Raw genomic sequence first — 24,411 nt, forward strand, 5'->3', positions numbered from 1 at the left:
CCCTAAATTTGAGGAGGGGGGGGGACGGTCCCCCCTAAATTTGTTGTTGATGACCTTTTTTTTTTTTTTTTTTTTGCTTGTCAAATATTTTTTTTACGTCCCCCCCCTAAAATTTTGGGGTTGAGAACCTTTTTTTTTGCTTGTCAAAAATTTTGTTGTTGTCCCCTCCTAAAATTTTTGGCTTCCGCCGCCAATGTACACAACAGTACATTTTGGTTATTTTTAACGGGTTTCTCGCAATGACCACAAGGGAATTTATAGTTCGGACCGAGATTTGTTTCAAAGTCGCCAGACAATAAAAGACGAAAAAAGACTTGATTATGTTCCTGATATATTGCTGTTTGAAAGGTGGCAACGGAATTATGATAATATGAAATCCGAGAGCGAAAGTATTTTACGCGCTTAAACGATTTGATAGTAACATATTCAAAACCAGATGAGACATGGAAAGAACATAAACATGAAATTAACCAAGGAGCTTCCAACACAAATGAACCCATAAACAAGTACAGGAATGTTTTCTTGGTCCTTCGGTCGTCGGCTTTACCTTATTTGGTTTAGTACGACCCCACGTCCTTCTATACCTCGCGCAAATCGGACTTTATCACGAAGTGTTGGGGCAAAAAAGGACATCCTTTATAAAACATTTTAACTTTAATGTTTTATCATCCACACAAATTCGACCCTAAACACGTACGTAATCGTGAAAAAGACATCCCTTTTACGTGTTTTTTTTTTTGGTCGCGCATGGTATCCACTCATCAATGTAATTGGGCCCTCGGGGGTGAAATATGATATTATCTTGTTAACATTAGGTTAAAATCTAATTGGATTTTTGCAATAAAAATGTCAAAATTTTTGCTCGCTCGGATCGCTTTGCTCTATTAATAAGTATATATATATTTTTTGGCCCTTCAAAATGACGCCATTGTGCGTTCCATGATATGACTAGGAAATTTTTGGCTATTGCCCCCCCCCCCCTGGCTAGGCTACCGACCCCTGTTTGTTTTGGTTTTGGGTGGGCCTATAGCCTCACCGTTTGTCTAGATCTTTACGTTGATGACATGACACTTGATTGAGAAAAACAGCTAGGTGGGTGCGTTCCGGGTACGGTGCATTGCGTTTCTCTGAACTCCATCATCTCTGAAGACTGAAGTTTGCTGTCTTTAATATTAAGCCTAGACTCTAGGAGAAAATAGAAGGTAGGCCTAGTATCTTTTCGAAAATTCTGACACACGTAGTCGGTAGTCGTACCGGTAGTAGTACTCTTTTTGAAGTTCCAGTCTGCCTGCTAGTGCTAGCGCTAGCTAACCCAGTGAGCTCCGGCTCGGGAAGCGAGCCGGAGCTCCTTGGGTGACCTGCCAATATCAGCTCCAGGCCAGTGTGGCAGTGCCATAGGGGTATAGGCACGTATTGTATTACCGGACACTATCATATTTCCGGACGCGCATATTACTGCGTATGAAATCAATTTCGTACCGTGAGACTTCCGCAGATCAATTTCACAGATCAATTCAAAGAACAAGATTGCAAAAACAAGGCGAAAAAATCCAACTTTTACCTTATTTTTCTCTAAAATGACAGAAAACGCTTAAAAGATATTATAACATAGTTTTGCATTAACAATTGATCTATTTTCTGATGGAAATACGGGCCTAATTATTTGCCGAATTTTAATCTCGTCCGCTCCATCGCTCAGATCGTCGACGGCTAGTTCTCAAGGTACTCGGTAGTCCGGCCGTGCGCGAGGTTTACCGTGATAGATCTAGAGAGCCGTCGACGATCGACAGCGCATCGATCGAACTTGATGACTGAGGGTCACGATATTAACGAGCATTAATACTGGAAAGTGCCATATCGAACGCGCGATAAAAAATGAAATTGGTTAGCAAACACAAATTTATTACAAAGATCTGTTCAGAATCGATATAAGAAAGCAAACAAAAATTTAGAATTTACTCATGATATGATATATCATGAAAAAATCACACGCAATTCTTTCTTACATCAATATAATCAAGAATATTTTTACCCATCCGGCGCGCGTCCGGAATTATGATGTAATTTGTCACGCACGAAAATAATTGTTTTTCGCGAAGGGTATGCGGCAAGTGCGGTGCAAAGAAAACGGTTGGAAAATATAAAATAATTTCGTCATATTCATAATTTTCAGAATATTTGGAATAGCAAGTGATAATTTTTCTTGATTGTATTTCCTCTAGTTGTCATTTTTAAAGCACTGAAATAAAGGTGTCCGGCAATAGGATACACTGCCATACCTAGCCAGGTAACCCAGGATCGTACGTGCAATTTGGCATACCCGGTACTCACCTGACAAGCGTGAAGTATGGTACAAAATAATTCTCCGAATAAATAGTTAAAACAGAAATCAAGCACTTACCATGATTATATGGATGAAGGTCTAACGAGTGGCAGTTTTCCGACATCTGGGCACAAACTGGAACCTCAAAAAGCGAAAAGTTCTCTCCTACCCCCGTCTCGATCGGCCATTTTTGTTATGAATTGTAACAAAATGGCCGATCGAGACGGGGGTAGAAGGAGAGAACTTTTCGTTTTTTGAGGTTCCAGTCTGTGCCCAGATGTCAGAAAAACTGCCACTCGTTAGACCATCATCCATATAATCGTGGTAAGGGCTTGATTTCTGTTTTAACTATTTATTCTGAGAATTATTTTGACCATCAGTAGAGGCGCTGGTCCAAAAATTGGGATTGTCCCAGAAAACAAGGATATCCTCATAAGGGGTCCAAGACAAATCATGTCTTGATAAATTGAGACTGTCCTTGTTTATGGGGACGTTTTTTTTCAATTCCCCCTACGGGACAAAGACAGCAATTATGGAAATTGAGAGTGCTAAAAATAGATTCAGTGACCTCAATTCCCCCCAGTTCACCGTCTATTTTTCATGACTTACCTTCTTCCAATAATCTTGTTATGAAACCTGATATGTTTACATTGACTAGCACACTTGATTGGTGTCGGCACTTGACAGGTGAATGAACTTTCCTAGATTTCTTGTGTGAAGAAATCCTTATAAACTGAGACAGTCCCTGTAAACTGGGACGATCCCAATTTTCTGACCAGCGCCTCTACTGACCATACTTCACGCTTGTCAGGTGAGTATGCCAAATTGCACGTCGATCCTGGGCTCCTGACCGCTACGCGGCTGGGAGCCCCCTGGGTTACTAGCCAGGTAACTCAGAGCGCCCCTCACCGTGTATTTACCCATAGTCATGGGACAAGGGTAGATTATGGTCAAAATATCTAGCAAGATATTAAAATTGCGAAAACAGAAATTATGCACTTACAACGATTATATGGATGAAGGTCTATAATAACGAGTGGTTGAATCCCGGGGCCCGTTTCTCGACACCGTCATAACTGTCATATGTCTAACTTCTTGACTATTATTACCTTAATACCTTATTACCGGATGTACTGGAAAAATGCAGAAAGCTGCAGCCAAGTTTCCAGGTCTAGCTTTCAACCAAGCTCAATTTTCTTCCACAAGTATACTATGTGTTACAGTGTCAGTGTTCAGTGTACATGGTGTAATTGCCATCTTTTTTGTCTTCAATTCATTCCCATGGGTGACTGTACCATTCTCTATTCCAAAACTTATCAAGCCTGGCTTTGAAGGAGTTTACAGATGGAGAAGAGACAACTTCATTTGGTAACGAGTTCCAGTCATGCACTATTCTGGCTCCGAAGGCATTTGCTCTTATCCAGTCTATTTCTTTTCTTGAAGAGTTTAAATGGGTGACCACGGGTTGCCTCAACAGTAATAGACGAGAAGAACATATCCTTGTCAAGCCAGTCAATTCCATGCATTATTTTATAAGTCTGGATCATGTCACCTCTTCTCATTCTGTATTGCAGGGATGGTAATTTTAGGGCTCGAAGTCTGTCTCCATAGTTTAGCATTGCCAAAGATGGTATGAGTTTTGTTGCTCTTCTTTGTACTTAATTTCTTAATATCTTTCATGTCTGTCTTGTGTCTTGGGTGCCAAACTGCATTCCCATATTCGAGGATTGGTCGCACAAGACCCTTGAAGAGTTTTGGAATTGTATCCCTATCCCTGGTGAGGAAGGTTCTCTTGATGATTGCAAGTACTCGGCTAGCTTTCATGACAGCTGAAGCAACATATATTTGGAATTTCAGTTCTGAGTCCACGATAATGCCCAGGTCTCTTTCTTCTGACACTTCCTCAAGAGCAGTTCCATCAAGGCTGTAGTTGTAATGCAGGCTGTTTCTCCCAATGTGTAAGAACTTACATTTTGCTATGTTGAACTGAAGCTGCCATTCTTCAGACCATTTGATAAGGTTATCTAGATCGGCTTGCAGGATTTCACAGTCAGCATTTGTTACTATTTCTCTGAAGATCTTGGTATCATCTGCGTATATTCGGACTAGACTTGTAACTATCTCTGGCAGGTCATTGATAAAAATCAAAAATACTGTTGGTCCGAGGACACTTCCCTGCGGTATTCCACTCTTTACTCTACTCCACTTTGATATCTGGCCATTGATAACAACTCTCTGCCTACGCCCTGTCAGAAAAGCATGGAACCAGTCCTCTAGCTTGCCAGATATTCCATATGCTTTGAGTTTGCTTAAAAGACGTTCATGAGGTACAGAGTCAAAAGCTTTGCGAAAGTCAAGATATATTGTGTCAACTTCGTGTCCACTGTCTAATGATGATGTCCAGAGCTCCATAACTTCCAACAACTGAGTTACACATGACCGGCCAGGAAGAAACCCATGCTGAGCATGACAGAGCATATCATTCTCACACAAGTGTTGAATTACATTGCCTCGAATAACAGATTCCAGAATCTTGCCGATAACAGACGTGAGACTAATTGGGCGATAATTCTCAACAGCATTTCGATTTCCCTTCTTATGCCCAGGAGATTGTGAGCTACTTGTCCGCTAACCGTTTCACGAAGCCCTCTTTACCAAGATCGGGTACAACAACCTCACTAAATATTTATGACACCCCCGAACCTGTCATAACTTTCGTTCTTAATGACGTAGTGGCATCACGTGGGTAGACTGTGACATGCAAAAGTGCCGAGAAATTTGAAAATTATAATCTTACGTAATCAATCAAAGAGGATGAAATTGCATTCCAAAATAAGTGGGATAATGCATTCAATGATCATTGTAATACAAAACATGAAAGTAACTATGAAAATTATGTTGGTAAAATGCCACAAAACCATTCATTTTGAAATAGTAAAATGATTTAATCGATAAAAATTCTACCACGTCAGGCCATCCATAACTGGACTTGTATTTGTCGTTTTCAGACCCTATTGACATTTGGATAAATTCTAATCTCTAATTTATGCATAGAATTTGTCAAATCGTAAGATCGGTATCAAAGATTTATAAAAAGAAATGTTAAACTATATTTCGATGATGTTTAGAATCGTAAAACATTGCATAATTATGATAATTTTACAAATAAAACCGTTTTGGTTTACTTTCGTAAACTATTAAAATTAGATATCCCGGGGGTACCCATCTCAACGTAAACATGTGATTTTTTAGTCATGAAATAAATTATTCATAATTCCATTTTTCAGCAATTGAATGCCCCAGTCTTCATGGTGTAACTTATACTATGTATGATGCATAATTTACCTACATTTTTAAAAGATGTAATTCCCAATTCATCACAATATTTGCAATTTCGTCATAATTTTTCTTTTTGAAAGTTATGCTATTTTGTGACTACGGCTACGTCTCGTCTGCTCTTTTTACCGATAGTATCGATATCAAGGTATTTTAGTAAGGAAGCCTTTCGTGAAACAGATTTTAGTAAGATTGGAAGTAACTCCGTGGTTTGTGGATAAAGATATGACTTACTTGTCCAGGTGTTGAGAAACGGGCCCCTGACGTCGAGGCACAGAGTTAGGGGTGATATGATTGAAACATAAACACTTTATATAAATAGTTGTGATCAATGTACTAAGCCTGAGTCGAATCGATTTTAAAATCGGTGTTCGATCGATGTCATCAAACACCGGTGCAGATTTTGCAAAATCGTTTGCAAAAATACGTCGGCCGGCCAATTCATTTGTTTAACACAATTAAACATCAAAATAAATAGTAATATCCAACTTGACTACTACTTTATACTTCATTTATATTGCCCCAAAAATGAATCGATTGTGTAAATATGATGCTTATTCACCATTGATTTGAAGTTTATTTCGATCATAGTTCGAGTCTTAATACTCGTCTGCCCGTGCCGAGATAATTTATACACGATGAATTTATGAAGGGAAGTTGCCATTGATCGTGCATGCGCAGTACTGTGCTTTATTCAAATAAAAAAATGGCCGGAAAATTCACTGATCAACGTAAAATAAATCTTGCTTTAAGTTTAATGAACAATATTAATGTCATGACCATAGAACATGATTTAATCGTAACAATAATTTGCATATGATAATCATTAATATGAATTTAGAGCTTGATGTGAAACGTACATGTATTTCGTTTCAATTTTCAATGGCGGACATCACATGACGATCCACTTAAGTGAGTGCACTTGTCTAAAAAAATAATTATCACGTCAGGATTGATTCTCGATCATTGTCACTATGTAAAAACTCTTGAAGATCGTAATATCACCATATAAGAATATTTTACATGACAAAACAGAGAAAAATTATGTTTTATATTTTTCCCATCAATTTGAAGCTAGATTGTGCCCAACTTTGGGCTCTGATTTCATGAATGGAAAATATGTCAGACGTCATCGACCGCGCATGCGCATTTGCTTCTATTATCTCAGAGCTCGGAGACGTCCAGAGATGGAATAAAAATAATGCCAGTGTAATACTATTAATTCTTGTATGAAGATAACATACTTTGCCGACATCGTCAATATGCATTTTAGTATGGCCATAAAATCGTATCGTAATTATTTAACATCCAATAATAATTTATATGAATTTAGAGCTCGATCCGAGACATTCGTGTTTATTTCGATCACAAGCTCTTGTGTCTAAAATAAAAAATGGATTATCATTATCAGGATTAATTCTCAAATATCATCATAACTCATATTCCACAATCTTTCCTCACAATCGTTATATCAGCATTGAATACCAATTCAAATGATCATCCAGAGAAAATTACGTATTCCCATCAATTTATTTGGAGCTAATTTTGGATCCAACTACCCCGCCAACTTAGTACAACAATACACCAGACAGTGGACTGTACTGTTTCCAGAAGAAGAACTACATTGTCCACAATCTCAGGCAAGTTACAGCGCTCTCCCCGCTGTTTTTGCACTTGTTAGATGGCGCTGGGCCGCTGGCAAGCACGCCTGTCGTTTCGGGAGAGTGAATGTATGGGGCTGCGGACAGGGTTGGTGTGTGCGAGTCTGGACTGCGAATGCTAGCTGACCGAAAATCATATGGATTGACTCTGCGTAATTCATGTCTTTATTTTTTCATTTCAAACCTACAGTGTATATGTTATCATCTGCAAATATCATTGTTGAGGATATTTTGGCAAGAATTATGCATTGCTCCCCGTCCTTTTTTGTGTTTTGTGATCATGGAAAATACGAACAAACTTTGCTCTGTCATCTGCTTTTGCAACGCTCACCCGGCGCGGCCAGGGCAGACCGTCAGTGCATGCATGCATAGCGCATTGACGGCCGGCTGGAGCAAAAAAAATGACTCGATTTTCCCCGCCTTTAAAATTAGATGCATCGATGTTCGATCAAATTAAAGCTGTCGAACACCGGTTTTCAAAATAATTGATATGACTCAGGCTTACAATGTACAAAATTTAATCTAGAAGTAAAATATATTGAACATACCAGAGGTCACAGTAAAAAATTGTTCATACCAAGTACAAATTCCGAAAAATATAGGAATTCTTTTTATGTTAGAATACGTAAGACATGGAATAGCCTAAATAATGATGTTGTCACTGCCCCAAGTGTGCACAGTGAAGTTTTGAAGCTGCCCCCAAGTGAAACTTTCACCCCCGAGATTTCTACTTTCCTTCTAAAAGATCTAGCCCTAAATTATGAGATGTAGGCGTGTCTACATGGGTCGGATAAAACTTCATTTCTGACATTTCTACGCTCTCGTTATTTTTGAACAATAATTTAGTTTGATTCATCAAAAAAATGAGAAAAATATTTTGAATAGACAGAAGAGACTTGCCCGATGTTTACGCCGTCATCTTGCTTCCTATTGTTCTTCGCCAACGTTACACGATGCACGCGTCTGTAACGTTGGCGAAGAACAATAGGAATAGGAAGACAACGCTTGGCGTTTGCCTTGTTCCTGTTAACATTTTTATGGTAATAAACAAATTTTAGAATTTGGCTTGAGTGCAAAATATGAAAAAGAATTGCTTGTGACAGTTACCGGGAACTTTTACAAGCAAAAAAGAAAAGGAGAGGGTTTTACTGCTGAATGAAGGTTATTTTGTTTCAATTTTTTTTACCAGCAAAAGAAAAAAAAATTGGTTCATTATCAATGAAAGTAATTTTGGATTGGCTTTAAGATATAGGTCATTATTTTTTCTTACTTGACAACACAATATTATGTCACAATGCAAAGAACTTTATTTCATAATCATATCTGTATGATGATAATATACGTGTTGCTATGGAGTGATTCGCCAGAGTTCATTCTTGTTAATTAAAAGTATTGATTCACAATCACATATGTACATACATTCCAATAAATCCTGGATTAATTGCCATCATTTGCTGAGCAATACGACAACATAACAGATCCACTACTGGTAGATAATTGTATTAATTATTCTTTATAAAAAATTGCACCTTGTAAAGACATGTTTGATATGTTCACAATGTGCAAAGAATTCTTCATTCACCTCCCTGAATCTCATGGACTGTTTGGTCAAAGTTTAATACTAACAATCAACAACAATGCAAACAAAACTGTCACACAGTGTTAGAGAACTGTGTTGAATAGGTCTTCATAAGGATACAAATGCTGGTGTAAATAGTTTGTCTTGTGTGTGCTTGTACGATTGCACTTAACCAGAATGCTCTGTAGATATTACAAAGTTTTCCATTCAATAAAAATTAAATATTATTTGATTCAGAGAGAACACAGAATTTCATAGAATTTCCTGGTAAACATAATTTTTTCAGGCCCAAAAAATTAGGTCATAAAAGTTCAGTTTTAAATCATAACAAGTGGAACGCCTCCGGCAGTCTTGCCTGCATTACACGATTCGATATAGCAGCAGTACTGATTTTGAAAACAACTATTGAATAATTATTTACAAAAGAAAGAAAATTCATATATGGAAATGAAATACTATAGGCCTATTCATTGACCAAAAATGAGCTTCGACCTTGATCATTATGACCTAAGACTTTTGCAAAACAATCATTCATACTTGATTACCCTTATTTATATGTTTCTTGAACTAGATCCATTATCCATAAAGTTAATCAATTTCAAATTCGCAATTTGTAACAAGCCTTATGATTGATTTTGAGAACTTGGCCAGTATGAATTCAATACTTCAGCCAGAATTTTAAGTAGCTTATTCAGTATTTTGCTTATTAAAGCAAAGTACATGTAGTTCCAACTTTGATATTCAATAGAATTTTGGCTAAGTATTTTGCTTAAAATCTTAACCAACTACCAGACTTATTGCATGTAGCTTTCAAATGGGATACGTGCAGTCATTACATTCTGCTCTCAGATTAGATACATACATTACACTTTATTTGACTCAAACTTTATATGTCACAATGGTTAATAGTCTTTTACCTAATTTTGGCTGATAAAGTAAATTACTAAAGATGTGATCTGAATACAAGTTTCTAAAGCCAAGTAAAATACTGAGTAAAATACTTCCAAATAAATACTTTCAATTGAATACTGGCCCTGAAATTGACTTTCAAGAACACTCAATTAGAAATGCATTTTAGTTATTGAATTATTAATTTGATTGATTTTATCAATATCATTTCCATTTCAGCTTGATTAACAACCATGATTGACTTGCTTGGAGGTGCCGAGTCCAGCTTTGGTCAGCTGAATGCCTTGACCATCACAGCAACCCTTGGAGTGGTCACTGCTACTCTGGCCCTGTGGAGCATCATGAGGCCAAAGGGGTTCCCACCTGGTCCCAGGGGTCTACCTATTGTTGGCAGCATATTCAGTGAGTCTAGCTCTGATATTTTTTCTCATTCAATAATATTAATAATAATGATAACAACAAGAATAATAATGAAAATGATAATTATTATGATGATAATTTATTATAAAGACTAATATTATTGAAGCGAATAATAAATAAAACATCTCACAATGCACTTTTTCAGAGTAATATTCAAAGGACAATCTTTCTTTGTATATTTTTGTTTGGGTTTTATAATTTAGAAGTTATCTATGGCCTAACTACCGTTATTATATTTGTATTTTCATGTTTTATTTGATTGTTACAAGAAACTTGCTAGAAATCATTCAAAATCTGTATTGTATTTATACTTAGAGTGGATTGATGTTTTCTACAGTAAATTACAACATACAGGATGCTTTGCCTAGTATCAATACGGGCCACAGATTTCTGTTTGACCCAAACCCAGTGCACACTATGCAACACGAATTTCGCCATGATCCGATTGAAATAAAATTGCAGAGTGTATGCCAACCTGCTATCCAATTTGTTGCAGAAGAATCACGGACAAAACCTCAGAGATATGACATGTCCTGTGATTCTTCTGTGATTAACTCATCCGGCCCAAAGGGCAAGATGAGCTTGTGGCGTGGCGTCCGTCCGTCCACAATTTGAAAATGCTACTTTGCCATTTCAAGTCCGATTTCAATTCTGTTTGCTTTATATGATAGCACTAGGTGGGGGATTTAAACTTCTGCACAGAATTTTGAAATTCATTAAATATGCTAATTTATGCGAATTTTAAAAAATTTACAGAAAATGCTTCTTTATTTGGGCTATTCCACGGTTACATTACATTGGGAGACACCTTGACTCATACTTGGAGCTGTAACTCCATTATTATTGATAGGAACTAAACATCTCCTTATCACAACAAAGTACATAGTCTGACTATCCTTTGTATGAAAACAAAACTTGGGAAATTTTAAATGCTCCTGGCAAATCTTTGGAATGTGTCGGTTATTCACGTTACATGATTTGGACATGCATAAAATGAAAAGTCGACATAAGTGAAAAGTCTCCTCATACAAGGCTTTTATGAAATTATGAAAAGGCTTTTATGGATTATATCCATTTCAAAGAAGTATATTAGGGAGACAAACTTTGTATATAATTAGAAAAATAAAGAACGCATGGTTTTTACTTGGGATGCAGATGATATGGTTACTCATGTTATATTTTGTCCATGTATGGTTAACAACACACATGTCATTAAAAATTCAAATGTGTGTAAAATTTATTGCTAGGAACATCAAAAAGAGATTTTATTCAAAAAATTGGAACAATTGGAGCTTTATCAGGTAGTAAGAGGGAAAAGTATGATTTTGCTTACTACATGTAATTATGCCTAAATTAGCATAATCGCTTAATACCAATTTGCATGAAATAAATAAATCAGTATAGTATTGTAGATTATGTCCAAGACAACCTGCGCGCAAATTTTCGGCGTAATCGTGCGGCCAATGGCCAAGATCTCAAGGCATATTTCATTTTTCACTATTTTTCTTGTATTTTGGTACAAAATGGAAGACACAGCTTTTGACAATTTTTTCCAAAGTATACATATGAAAATTGACTTTTTATTTCTTGTTCCCAATACTATCATGTATGAAGGACTTAAAGTATAAAAAATATTCAAGAAAATATTGAATTTGAATTTTTAAGCTCATGTCCACCAACCTGTGGAATTGCCCATTTGTAGACCGATTTTGATTTTTTTTTCTTCCATCTGGTAGAGCTTCACCAAACTTCTACACAGAATTTCAAAATTTTGACAAGAACAATTTTTATGCTAATTTATGTGAAATTAATTTATTCATATTTTCAAAAATTCACATAAAATGCTTTTTTCTTCTTTAATTGTTGACCGATTTTTTTTTTCTTCCATCTGTTATAACTTGATGAGGTTCACCATACTTTTTTCACAGAATTTTGAAATTTCAGTAGAAAATTATTTATGCTAATTTATGCGAAATTTATTCAGAAATCACAGAAAATGCCTCTTCTTCATTTGTTGACCGATTTTGATTTTTTTTCTTCCATCTGGTAGAGCTGCATGAGGTTCACCAAACTTGTACACAAAATTTGGAAATTTTGGAAAATTATTTATGCTAATTTATGCAAAATTTATTCATAAATAACAAAAAATGTTTTTACTTCTTCATTTGTTGATCAATTTCAATTTTGTTTGCTTATGATAGCTCAAGGTGGTGAATTTTGAAATTCATTAAATATGCTTATTTATTCATATATTTTCAAAACTCACAAATATTATTTCTTTTGTTGATTGATTTTAATTATTTTTGTTTCATCTGAGAGCTACATGAGGTCACCAAGGTTCTACACAGAGTTTAAAAATTTTGACTGGAAAGTTATTTAAGCTTAATTTATGTGAAATTTATTCATAGATCACAAAAAATGCTTCTATGTCATTTCTTCATCAATTTCAATTCTACAGTGTGTCTCTAAAAAAAGTAAACCCAACTTCAACAGCAAATTTTCAGAAAACTATAAAATATTTACACAATATTTTTTCAGGGTTATATAGTCCAATACTTCTTCTGTCCAATGATATCATTAAGGTTATCTGACTCTCATGCATGACTGAGCATGATTCAACTTAGTGAATGGGTGTGATATCATCACTGTGGCAAGTTAGAATTGCACTTTGATTGGACAATCATCAATCAAATGACATAGGAAATGTCTGATTTCTTATGAGCATAGCTTAGGGATGTGTACCCTCGTCATGACCGCCATTCCTTTCGATGCAAAGCTCGCAACGCCTCCTCATGTCCCTGAAAGCATGCCTGATCATTCTCTGATCTTGTCGTGAGCGGTTCACTTCACCTGTTGCCTCAGCTCCTGAATTGTGTCCGGTGGGAACACTTTTCCTTTAAGAGACCCCCAAAGATCGCATGGTGTCAGATCTGGTGAATGTGCAGGCCACTCAACTGGGAAATTAAGAGCAATGATGCTATTGCCAAAGAGTTCAGTCAAACGATTCCTCACAGCAATAAGTCTGTGGGCTGGGCCCCATCCTGAGCCCACCAGGCCCTCTGGAATGCTCCATGTCATTGTCAGGGGATGATCTGTTCCATCTCAGGCACAATGAAATTGTTCAGCATGTCAAGGTATGCCCTGCCATTGATGTTGCCTTCAAAAAAGTAAGGTCCTACCAATGAACCATTGCCACAAAGACCAATCCAGACACTCATTTTCTCCCTGCTCATGTTCTTATTAAAAGCATATCCCGGTGGATGATGGAGTTCAGCATACTCGTGCTCATTGTGGTTGTGTACCATTCCATCCATGGAAAACATTTCTTCATCCACGATGGCAAAAAACTGGGGGAACTGTCGATCTCGGTTGCACCGATTCACAAACCATTGTGAAAACTGAAGTCGTCTGGGAAAATCAGCTGGTAGAAGTTGGTACTGAACATGATATGGATGGAGATGCAAATCCAGTCTTTGCTGAAGTTGTTATGTAATCATAGGCCTCACATGTTACAAAAAAAATTACTTCAAATAGGCCCTGAATGCAAAACAATAGCAAGAAATAACTTGCCACAGTGATGATTTGACACTAGTTGAATCATGTTCAATCATGCATGAGAGTTACATAACCTACATGTAAGTGATATAATTGGACAGAGGACTTATTGGACTATATAACCCTGAAAAAATAATGTGTCAATATTTTTTAGTTTTCTGAAAATTTGCTGTTGAAGTTGGGTTTACTTTTTAGAGACACGCTGTATATCCTCAATTTATGTCACCAATATAATTCACTACAGTGTCAACTGGGCTGAAATTAAATGTGTTCAATTTCGTTGTGAGATGCTGGATGAGCTCCACATCATTGATGTGCTAGTTTAAATAATTTGAGCCAATAATTTTTGTTCTAGATGTTGTCACGACCAAATTTTTGCGATACTGCAGTCCCAGTAAGGAAGGGGGTGCCATGGAAATGCGCAGCGCGTTGAAGAGCTGTTGCATTGTATGCACTGGCCTGTATGCGATTTCACCAAGATGGGATTTGCAACTTGTTGCAGTCGTATCTCAGTATATTGAATTATAACTCCTTTTCATTGCATGGTAAAGGAATATATTTCATTTACATACCAAGGGCCCATTGTGGTTTGGGTGGTTCTAAGTCTCATTTTTCAAACAGAGAGTCATTTGCTTGAATCCCAGCCATTGCAGGCTTTCTTATTTCAACAAGAAATTATTCTGAAGGAAGCGTCTGCTCGAGCTAAAACGCAATAACAATAGTTGTGCAGACTTTCACTTTGTATCCTCTGGAAAAAGTGCTACATGTATATAATTCCAGTTTTTTTTATTATTACTAATTGAAATAAAGGCTTTTTTGTCTTGTGATATTCATTATGTTTTCTTGCAAGGCTACTTCTCAATAGGTGTTGTTATTCTAAATTTAAACTTGAAATTAATATTTCTCTCCCTTTTCCAGGTATGAATGATTCCCCTGAGGTAATCTTTGACAAGTGGTCCAAGAAGTATGGCGATATCTTTGGTGTAAAGATCGGGGAAAGATGGATGGTCGTTCTCAACGGTCAAGCTTTGATCAAAGAAGCTGTCATCAAACAAGGTGTAGACTTTGCAGATCGTCCCGATTTCTATTCTAGTAAGTGCAATAAAACATTTTTTCAAGTCTGATGCAACAATATCCAGCAGCATTTGTTGTATTGCTTTGACCAAGTGAGAACGATGCTCCACTTAATGTACATCATCATGTATGCCCATGAATGCATATTATTATCTTCATATCAGCTGGACAGCTTTTTTTTACTAGAAATGCCAAGCTGGAATATAACCAAATACATAGGAATCATTTCATGTCTAAGTTAATCAATCATTGTGACTGACCTTACAGATGACAGATATTTACTCTCGGGTCTTTTTTTATCAAAGTGGAGACAATGGCAGAGTGGGGATTCAAACCCAAAACCTTACGATTATGAGCCCAATGTTCTAACCATTAGACCACATCACCTTTGTAAATGATGGGAATGAGCTTTCATTGGTTAAAGGGGAATGAAACCTTTGGAACAAATAGGCTTTTGTAGAAACAGAAAAATAAATAAATAAGAATAAAGAAAGTTTGAGAAAAATCGGACAAATAATGAGAAAGTTATGAGCATTTGAATATTGCAATCACTATATGCTATGGAGATCCTCCCATTGGCAATGCGACAAGGATGTGTGATGTCACTGATGAACAACTTTCCCTTTGGTGGACTATAAAATACCCTCAAAATGTATTTTTTTGCTTTTTCTTATGATTATACAAACTCTTTATCCATGATGTATTCTTAAAAAGCATGTATTACATGCCCTCATGGAGAAAGAACACATGATCTATGGATAGATGTGATAAAAGAGGCAATTCAAGTGAAATAAAAAATGGGGAGAGTTGTTCACAAGTGACATCACACATCTTTGACGCATTGCCAATTTGCTATCTCCATAGCATTAGTGATCGCAATATTCAAATGCTCATAACTTTCTCATTATTTGTCTGATTTTTCCCAAACTTTTGTTGATCTGTTTCTTTGATTTTTCTGTTTTCGCACAAGCTATCTTGTTCCAATGGTTTCATCCTCCTTTAATTAATCTACATGTAAGACTTCATTTGTCCTCTCTCATCATGAAAAAATATCATAGATTGTTAAATCTTAAATCGAAATTAGTCATTACCGTTATCCTTCTAATGCCTTTTTCCCTGTTTTAATGTATTGAATTTTTGTTTTGGATGATATTTCAGCTATTTTTTTTTCTTTCTTGTGAATTTAAAATTTTAGTGAAAATTTTCACAGAAGGATTCAAGGACATCGCATTCAGTCCATACAGTGAGACTTGGAAACTTCATCGCAAGTTGGCTCATACTGCTCTCAGGTAAATGCTGACATTTAGGCCATCCATGGGTATTCTTAGGTTTGGTTCAACTTTAGCCATGGTCTAACTCTATGTTAGAATTACGAGAAGCTGAAAATTTCATTGGGTAGACCAAAACAACATGGCGGAGCACTGCAGAGGAGAGAAACATCAGAATTAGGCACATCTTTCAATGGTCTTTCAGAAATCTTGTATGCAACAAGTGATCTTTCAGAATTCTTTCCATGGACTTCCTGGTCTTCCTATGATCTTTCAATGATCTCTCACACTGATCTCCATAAAAATCTTGAGACTGTCAAAAGATCATGGAAAGACTGATAAGAACTTTGAAAGTTCATCGAAAGACTGATGAAAGACCATCAAAAAACCATTTTCTTGAAAGACCGTCTTGAACCGTTCAAAAAGTTTTGGGACTCATGAGGACCATGAAGACCATTGAAAGATCCATCAGGAATTGTGAAAGACCTTGGAGATCTTTAAAAGTTTGTTGAAAGATCCTTGGAAGATCAAGCAAGTTTCATGGTCTTACAGCAGTCTTTCAGAGGTCTTGCTCTCTGTGGAATGGGGGCTTTAGACCCCAACAATAATGGAAACAAAGCATGGAGGCCTTATGTGCCAAGCAGCCAAAGAGAAAAAAATGAGAATACTCCAGTCCTAAAATATCAGAATTGCTTATGTTATATGTATCATATCTATAATTGGCTCTTTACTCTTGTTTAATGATGAAAAGAATAATTTCACTCATCCTAAGTCAGTTTTGAATGATTTGAGTGTCAAATAAGCTGATAAATTGAACTTGTACTATGTATTAGAGACTTTTTTTCATGAAATATGTTACTGTAACTAGATCTTCAATTATTACTCACATTCTTTTCTACTTTCCCTTTGCTCAGGCACTTTGCAACCGGCAAACCACTCCAGGATTTGATCTCTAGTGTCTATCCAAAGATTGAAAAGTATCTTGCTGAGAAGGAAGGCAAACCGGTCGACCCTAAGCTTCTCCTCACTCTTCTCATGTACAATGTCCTTACACAGATGTGTTTTGGACAAAGGTCAGTAATATATAATAATAATAATAATATTCCGCATTTATATAGCACAATGTATGCACCTTCTCCACTCCCAGGGGAGCATTCCAACAAGAGTTTCAAGACTCAATTGCTAGGCATACTACATATAGGCTTTCACATCCCACCGGGTACCCATTTAACACCTGGGTGGAGAGTGGCAAAGTGTGGATTAACGCCTTGCCAAAGGACGCTAGGCCATGGTGGGATTGGAATACACATCCCTCTGATTACAAGGCGAGAGTCAGAACCGCTACACCACAACGCTTCCACATAATGTATATACAACAAGGAGGGGAGGGAGAGGATGCAGGGAAAGGGAGTTGGGTACATTGGAGTGTTGTGACCCAGAGAATTAGTCTCTGGTCTTTGAAACAGGGTCGTGGGTTTGAATCTAAGCCGAGGCATAAATTCCTTCAGCATGAAATTTATTGTGCTGCTCTCAACCCAGGTGAGGTAAATTGGTACCTGGCAGGAATGTTTATTCCCTGCAGTATGCGCAACAGCTGCTCTGCTATTAATCAGATTCATGCTACATTATTGTAAAGCCCTGAAAAACTTCTGATAAAGAGTGAAGTGCTGTAGTGCTATATACGCTAGTATAATTAGTAGTAGTAGTAGTAGTAGTAGTAGTAGTTGTAGTAGTAGTAGAAGTAGTAGTAGTAGTAGTAGTAGTAGTAGTAGTAGTAGTAGGAGTAGTAGTAGTAGAAGTAGTAGTAGTAGTAGTAGTAGTAGTAGTAGTAGTAGTAGTAGTAGTAGTAGTAGTAGTAGTAGTAGTAGTAGTAGTAGTATTGTTCAAAAAATTGAAATGTTGGAGTCATAGCTGTGAATCTGACTGATGGTATATCATAGGAAATAACATAATAGTTTTGTTACTATGGAGTTAGTTTCACTATTTTTAAACATAACCTTAAAAAGATGCTTATTTGCCAATACTTTACACAAACAATTCAATCTACTATATAACTAAAACTACAACAAAAATTTCTCTATCTCCCAGGATACAACTTGCCTGCTGACCTGTTCCCGCACCTGCCATGCTCCTCTTTGCACCTTTAATTGTACCTGCATCCCCCCTCTCTCCCTACATTTGTCTCTCTGTTCCTCCCTCATTATCATAATTATTGTAACCATTTTGTTATTATTTTTTATTTTTATTATTATTATGACTTTTATTATTTATTCTATTTTGTGTCACTCTTTCGTTGTTACCTTCAATATTTTGTATAGCCTCCTTTGACACTGTCTTCCGTCTCTCCTTTATACTTTAGTTTTGTAATATACATATTGAAACTAAGTTATGGGGGCTTGCCTCCCAAACAAGCTTTGCTATTCTTGGCAAGCCCCTCCATTCTGTTTTATATTGGTCAAAGTTACTTTAGTTCGCATCAGTTCTCATTGTTTATACCTTCTAATTCTTATGCATTATTCCGATTGATGTTGTACTTTAAATTTGACTATGTATTGTTACTTTGATTTTGTTGTGCCTTGTGAACAAAAATGAATCAATCTAAAAATCTAAACCAGTTAGATTGTAGCAGAAGAGAACAACTGTACAACAAAAATATATAGTGTGGAAAGCCAACATTAATTATAATATTTTTCTAGTTTAGATGCCAGGCGTAATTTTTACATATATTTTTCATTAAATCATATAATTTACTCTCATCATTTGGTATTTCAGTAAAGAGTTAGAAGACCCTACGATCGTGGCATGGAAGGATATGAATGATGATATTAATGAAGGAGTCGGACTGGGTTTAGCGGCTGACTTCTTCTCGTGGGCACGATACGTACCTACAAGTGGCCCGAAGATGATCAAGGATACGACTGATAAACTTCTTGGCTACCTGCGCTCAATGGTCGATGAATCTAGGAAGCAGTATGATCCAGGTAAATACATGCTGCAGTTATACCTTAGGGGTGTTTCTCAAAGATTTACGACTTAGAGTCACACTTAAATGTCTAGTTGCGTGTGATATGAAAGGCATGACCGCATTGGTCAGATCATGCAAAGAGGATGCGCACTACTGAGTATTGATCAATAAGGTTGCGCGGTGCATATCGTGTACTTGTCACCCTTGAAATGAAACTCTTCAGTTCTACGTGGATGTTTCATAAAGTTGTTCATAAAGTACAAACATCTTTAAGAATTTCTGGTGATCTATCTGGTGTATACACCAAATTTTCACTGATGTTGATGTAGCGTCTAAGAAGGTATCAGCAGTCATTCATAAAATTGCTTGTATCTTAGGAACAGTTAGGAAACACCTACCTGCTTCAGCAACCAGCTTTTTATAGTTAGGAATTCATTGACCCATCCTATGATACCAGTGTCGAACTAAGAACTCAATTGCTTACAGTCCAGGATTTTTTTTTATAAATGCTAATACAGAGAACATCAATGATTTCTACAGTCTGCTCCTCAAAGCCCAGGATGATGCAAGGAAAGAAGGAGAAAATGTAGATAAAATGACAGATACCCACATCTTCCAGACAATTTCAGATATTTTTGGAGGTATGTTACATTTTGTTTTGCGATTTAGCCACTGGAATATCAAAAGTGTATGTGTCACTAAGATATTGAGCATTTTTCCTATCCAATCTTACATACATTACAAAATACTTTTCTTAGCCTACCAATTAGGAATAGAAATCAATCTGATCATCTGGACTCACTGTTTCGAAACAGAGAGAAGAGTTTCATGTCCGATCTGAGACGCTTCTTCAGCTCATCAGTATCCAGAAAATTCCTTGACATCTCAAAGACAATAACATTGATTGTGTGTTGGCACCAAGCGGCAACGACGGTTTCCTGCCGGGTCATACGAGCTGAAGAAGCTACCTGGATTGGGTGTGAAAGTCTAGATGATAAGATTTATTTCTATTCGTAATTTGTCTTTCTTCCGGGATGAATCATAACAGTTTAGCCTACCAATGGTATCATCAGTTTGCTCCATTGTATCTCAATGAATTGTTGATACCATATTAATCAGAGAGAGTGCTTCATTCAAGTAATAAATCAGTCCCACATACAACAAAGTCATATGCAGCTGCTGTTTTATGGAATAACCTGTCGTAAAATCTTAGGAATGTAACAATATACGAAAAGTTTAGAAAGAGTTTTGAAACACATTTATTAAGCATTTTGTAGACAATTATGTACCCAGTTGCTCTCCATCTCCACTTGTAACAAGCACTTAGAGACAGGCAATTTTACCTATGTATTTTGCGCTATTCAAAAGCGTTTCATTGTTATTATTATTCTGCTTTGGCCTTCTAACTACATATGCCTATTTACTTGTTAAGTTTGGGTTTGTTATGCTATTTGCCAGGCCTGGGTAAAACTTCAAGATAATAACAAGCACTGTCGGAGTCATAGATTATGAAAAAAATAGAGATACTAGCTTTGATGATGAATGTTATTCTATCATTTCCTACAATGATATGAAATGTACATCTACATTACATCTACATGTTCATGAATATGTATTTCCATATTCTATTACCGTTAGCTGGAATTCAAACCACTGTCGAGACTCTGTATTGGGCTTTGGCTTTGCTGGCGACCTACCCAGAAATCCAGGCAAAGGTCAAGACCGAGGTCAATGACGTCATCGGCCGTAATCGTCTTCCTACCATCAATGACCGCGGGAAGCTACCCTACACTGAGGCAACCCTCTACGAGGTGATGCGGTATAGCAGTATCGCCCCAACAGCCGTGCCTCGTGCTACTACTCGAGATACGAAGTTAGGTGATTATATGAATAGAAGTATTTATTTTTTCCGATCCAGAATACATTAAAAAAGACAAATACATACATATATAAGAGTGAGAGAAACAACAAAATGGAATCGGCTGGATAGCCCATATTCAGCTGTGACAGGCACGACACGGCTGGTCTTCCATGGGGTCCAGAAAAGAAGCTAATTTGAACTGTTATATTTACAAACAAACAAATAAAGAAAAGGATATGAGTGTACACGAGTAATCAATATAATCTAAACGATAAAAGAATGATCATAACTACGCTAGCAATATCATAAAAATGTGATTGTTAATAGTATATGATTACACATAATTAATATAAATAAACAAAAATCAGATGAGAGAAAGAGAGAGAGTGAAAAAAAAGGGACAGTTGAAAATAATGTAAGGTGAGATTGCGTCTATTGTCATATGGGGATTTTTGAAAGCATGTAAATTTGTTGCAGATTGGGCACAAGCAGGATGATTATTATATAAGCTGGCACCTCTATATTCAAAAGTTCTTTTCAAGAAATCAGTATTAGGTTTAAGAGTGCATAACTTGTCTCCAAAGCATAAGTTATACTTGTGAGTAGATGTTTTGAAACAGTCTGAAATGTAAATCGGGGTCATTTTATTTAGTGATTTAAACATATAAATTAGCAAGTGTTTGTTTCTTCTGGTATTAAGGGTGTTCCAATCAAGGGCATTGTGGATTTCAGAATTAGATGTGTGAGATGAAGGATTTATATATAAAATTGAACGACCAGCATGGTTTTGGAGTTTTTGAAGTCTTTCCGTTAGGTATTTACTGGCCGATCCATAAATAATATCTCCATAATCAAAGTGGGGAAGAATAATAGTTTTGTAAATGAGTTTGAGAAAAGTTTTGTTTAGAAAGCTTCTTAACCTACCAAGAAATCCGACCGTTTGACCTATCTTTTTGATCATTTTATCAATATGAGTATTCCATTTGATTTGGTTGTCACAAATTACAACAGTGTCTTAATTGAGTTCTTAAGGAATTCTGCAGAGATTTCCCTTCAATACTAGAAAGTAGGCTGTAACCAATAGAGGATTTTATTGCTGATCATATGGCAGACATCTTGTAAAAGATGCCATTGTGTGGTATGTGGCTTCATCTCCTTAGGCTCGTTTCAGATACATTTGTACACGCCTGGTCAAGTGCACGTGTACTGAATTCCAAGATCATGTACGAGGTAGCATATGCATAAAACTTGTGTGGGAGTTGTAAACAAGCAAATGAGCTCTTAGCCTCACAATAATTCTAAGTTCTCAGACACTGCACAAGTTTTAATCACTAAAACTCGACTTTCATATCCATCCTTGAAGTTGGTGAAACAGTCAAGATGATCAGCGTAAATTTCCCTCCTCAAGTTTGGCCACACACTCACTCGCATTCATGCTACCGCTCACATCAACACGTGTTCGTCAAAGGTTCAAAGTTAGTTGACCTGAAGACGTCTCATAACTTTTCTGATGTCGTTGTGTTGACCTCTCTCCCCCTCTTATCTAACGTCCCTCAACCTAATATCTCCACGTGTTTAAAACTCTCCTCCTCTTGACTTCTTTTTTCTGCCGCCTCTCGTTCTTTCTTTATCTCCACATTTCTGTTATTTCCCTGGTTGGGATGCTCCCCAGGGAGTGGAGATGGTGCGCCTATTGTGTGGAACAGTGAAGGATCCTATGACTCGGGTAATAATAATTGCCTGTAAAGTGCTTAGAACCACAAAAGTAAAGCACTTTAGAAATGTACCTACTGTATTATTATTATTGTTATTTATGTTATATTATTTTGTTATTTGTATCATATATCCAATATTCATAAGATAAAAATTAAAGAAAAACCTTACCTAATTACTGCTGACTGTACCTTTCACAAAGTTGTTTCTCCCATTAAATGTTTTTACCATACTGCTTATGTTTGTACTCCAATGTTCCTACTTCAATTGACTGTCTTTTCTATTGTTTTGTAGGCGGCTATTCCATCCCCAAGGGTACAATGGTGATGATGAATACCTACTCTATGCACTTTGACCCCCAGGAATGGGACCAACCAGACAAGTTTCTCCCAGGTAAAGAAATGAACTTGTAGGAGTGTATTTCATCTTGATTGATTTAATAAGAAATGAGTAGAATTGTGTATCCCACTGCTGCCACCATAAAGCAGCAGATGCTGTAAATTGGCACTGACTACTTGCACTATGACCCTCTGGAATGGGACCAGCCTTACATGTTCCTCTCTTGTAAAGAAATTAAGTTGTAGGAATGTATTATTTTGATGGAATGACTTAGAAATGAGTAGAAATGTGTATCCCACCGCTACCACCATAAAAGGGGAAGTTATTATGATAAAGACCTACTTCATGCACTACTCTCAGGAATGCACCAACCTTACAAGTATCTCCCTAGTAAAGGAATTAGAGTGTATCTCATCTTGATTCAGGTAATTATAATTAAGTGTTAACTCTTTATCCCACTGCTGCCAACATAAAGCAGTAGACCTTGTGATGAGCACCTATTCCTTGCACTATGACCCTCAAGAATGGGACAGACCAGACAAGTTTCTCTGATGTGTCAGCTGCCATATAAATAAAAATTTGTTGTAATGAATACCTAGTCCTTTTCTTCCTAAATTTTCTTTTGAACCTACAGATCACTTCCTGGACACAAGTGGCACTGTCCGTGATCACCCTCCAAGCTTTCTACCCTTTGGTGCAGGACGTCGTGGTTGTCTCGGTGAAGCCGTAGCCAAGGCTGATCTCTTTCTGATCTTCACATGGTTCATGCAGAACTATACCTTCAGCAGGGTTCCTGGAAAGGAGTCTGAAGATATCTTGAAGATGATTCCTCAGACCGCCGCCGGACGACTTTTGCGCCCCTATGAGGTCATGATCCAGAAACATGACCAGTAGATTCCAGGGCTGGCTCAAAATCCAGCATTGTGAACCAAGATTATTGTGGTACTCTCAATTCCTTTTGAAATCTTCATGGTTATTCTTTTATATAATAATGATGATGATATAAATAATGATAATCAAATGGGTGGTAGTGGTGATAGTGATGATGACTATAATTTTTATGATATGATTATGATTGAATACAGCACAAATTATTTACATGATAGTGCAAGCTATACTTATCTATATATGTACTTGGTAAGTTTGATACATGATGCCTCCCCCCCCCAAAAAAAAAGAATTGATAAATAAATAGAATAAGGTGGATTCAGAAATTTTTGCTTTTCTCCCTACCTTTCATAGAAATTAATTATACCAAAGTTCTCATTCCTCCATAATATTTATGATTAATTTTGTGGTAACTGTGATGAAATTATTTTTTACGGATTCTTTCAAAGTGACTACTAAAATGTTTATGCTGTGTATTAAAACTATTTTTTTTGCTAATTGCCTAAGTATTCAGATTGTG

General features: G+C 36.7%; 1 protein-coding gene across 2 annotated transcripts; it reads left to right on the plus strand.

The window, feature by feature from the left end:
• The first annotated feature begins 1,077 nt into the window (after positions 1-1,077).
• On the plus strand, positions 1,078-24,183 carry LOC121431610 (cytochrome P450 1A5-like). Of its 2 annotated transcripts, none has more exons than XM_041629176.1 (10): positions 1,078-1,202; positions 10,028-10,210; positions 14,702-14,875; positions 16,053-16,146; positions 17,040-17,198; positions 18,898-19,106; positions 19,609-19,731; positions 20,729-20,968; positions 22,959-23,057; positions 23,638-24,183. In XM_041629176.1, the coding sequence occupies exons 2-10, from the start codon at positions 10,042-10,044 to the stop codon at positions 23,895-23,897; spliced, it is 1,527 nt and encodes a 508-aa protein (XP_041485110.1). In that variant the 5' UTR covers positions 1,078-1,202; positions 10,028-10,041; the 3' UTR covers positions 23,898-24,183. The 2 variants fall into 2 exon arrangements, with proteins under 2 accessions (XP_041485110.1, XP_041485111.1); XM_041629177.1 differs by lacking the exon at positions 1,078-1,202 and adding an exon at positions 7,389-7,472.
• The last annotated feature ends 228 nt before the right edge of the window (positions 24,184-24,411 follow it).

The sequence above is a fragment of the Lytechinus variegatus genome, chromosome 18 (genome assembly GCF_018143015.1).
Source record: "Lytechinus variegatus isolate NC3 chromosome 18, Lvar_3.0, whole genome shotgun sequence".
Taxonomy (NCBI): Eukaryota; Metazoa; Echinodermata; class Echinoidea; order Temnopleuroida; family Toxopneustidae; genus Lytechinus; species Lytechinus variegatus.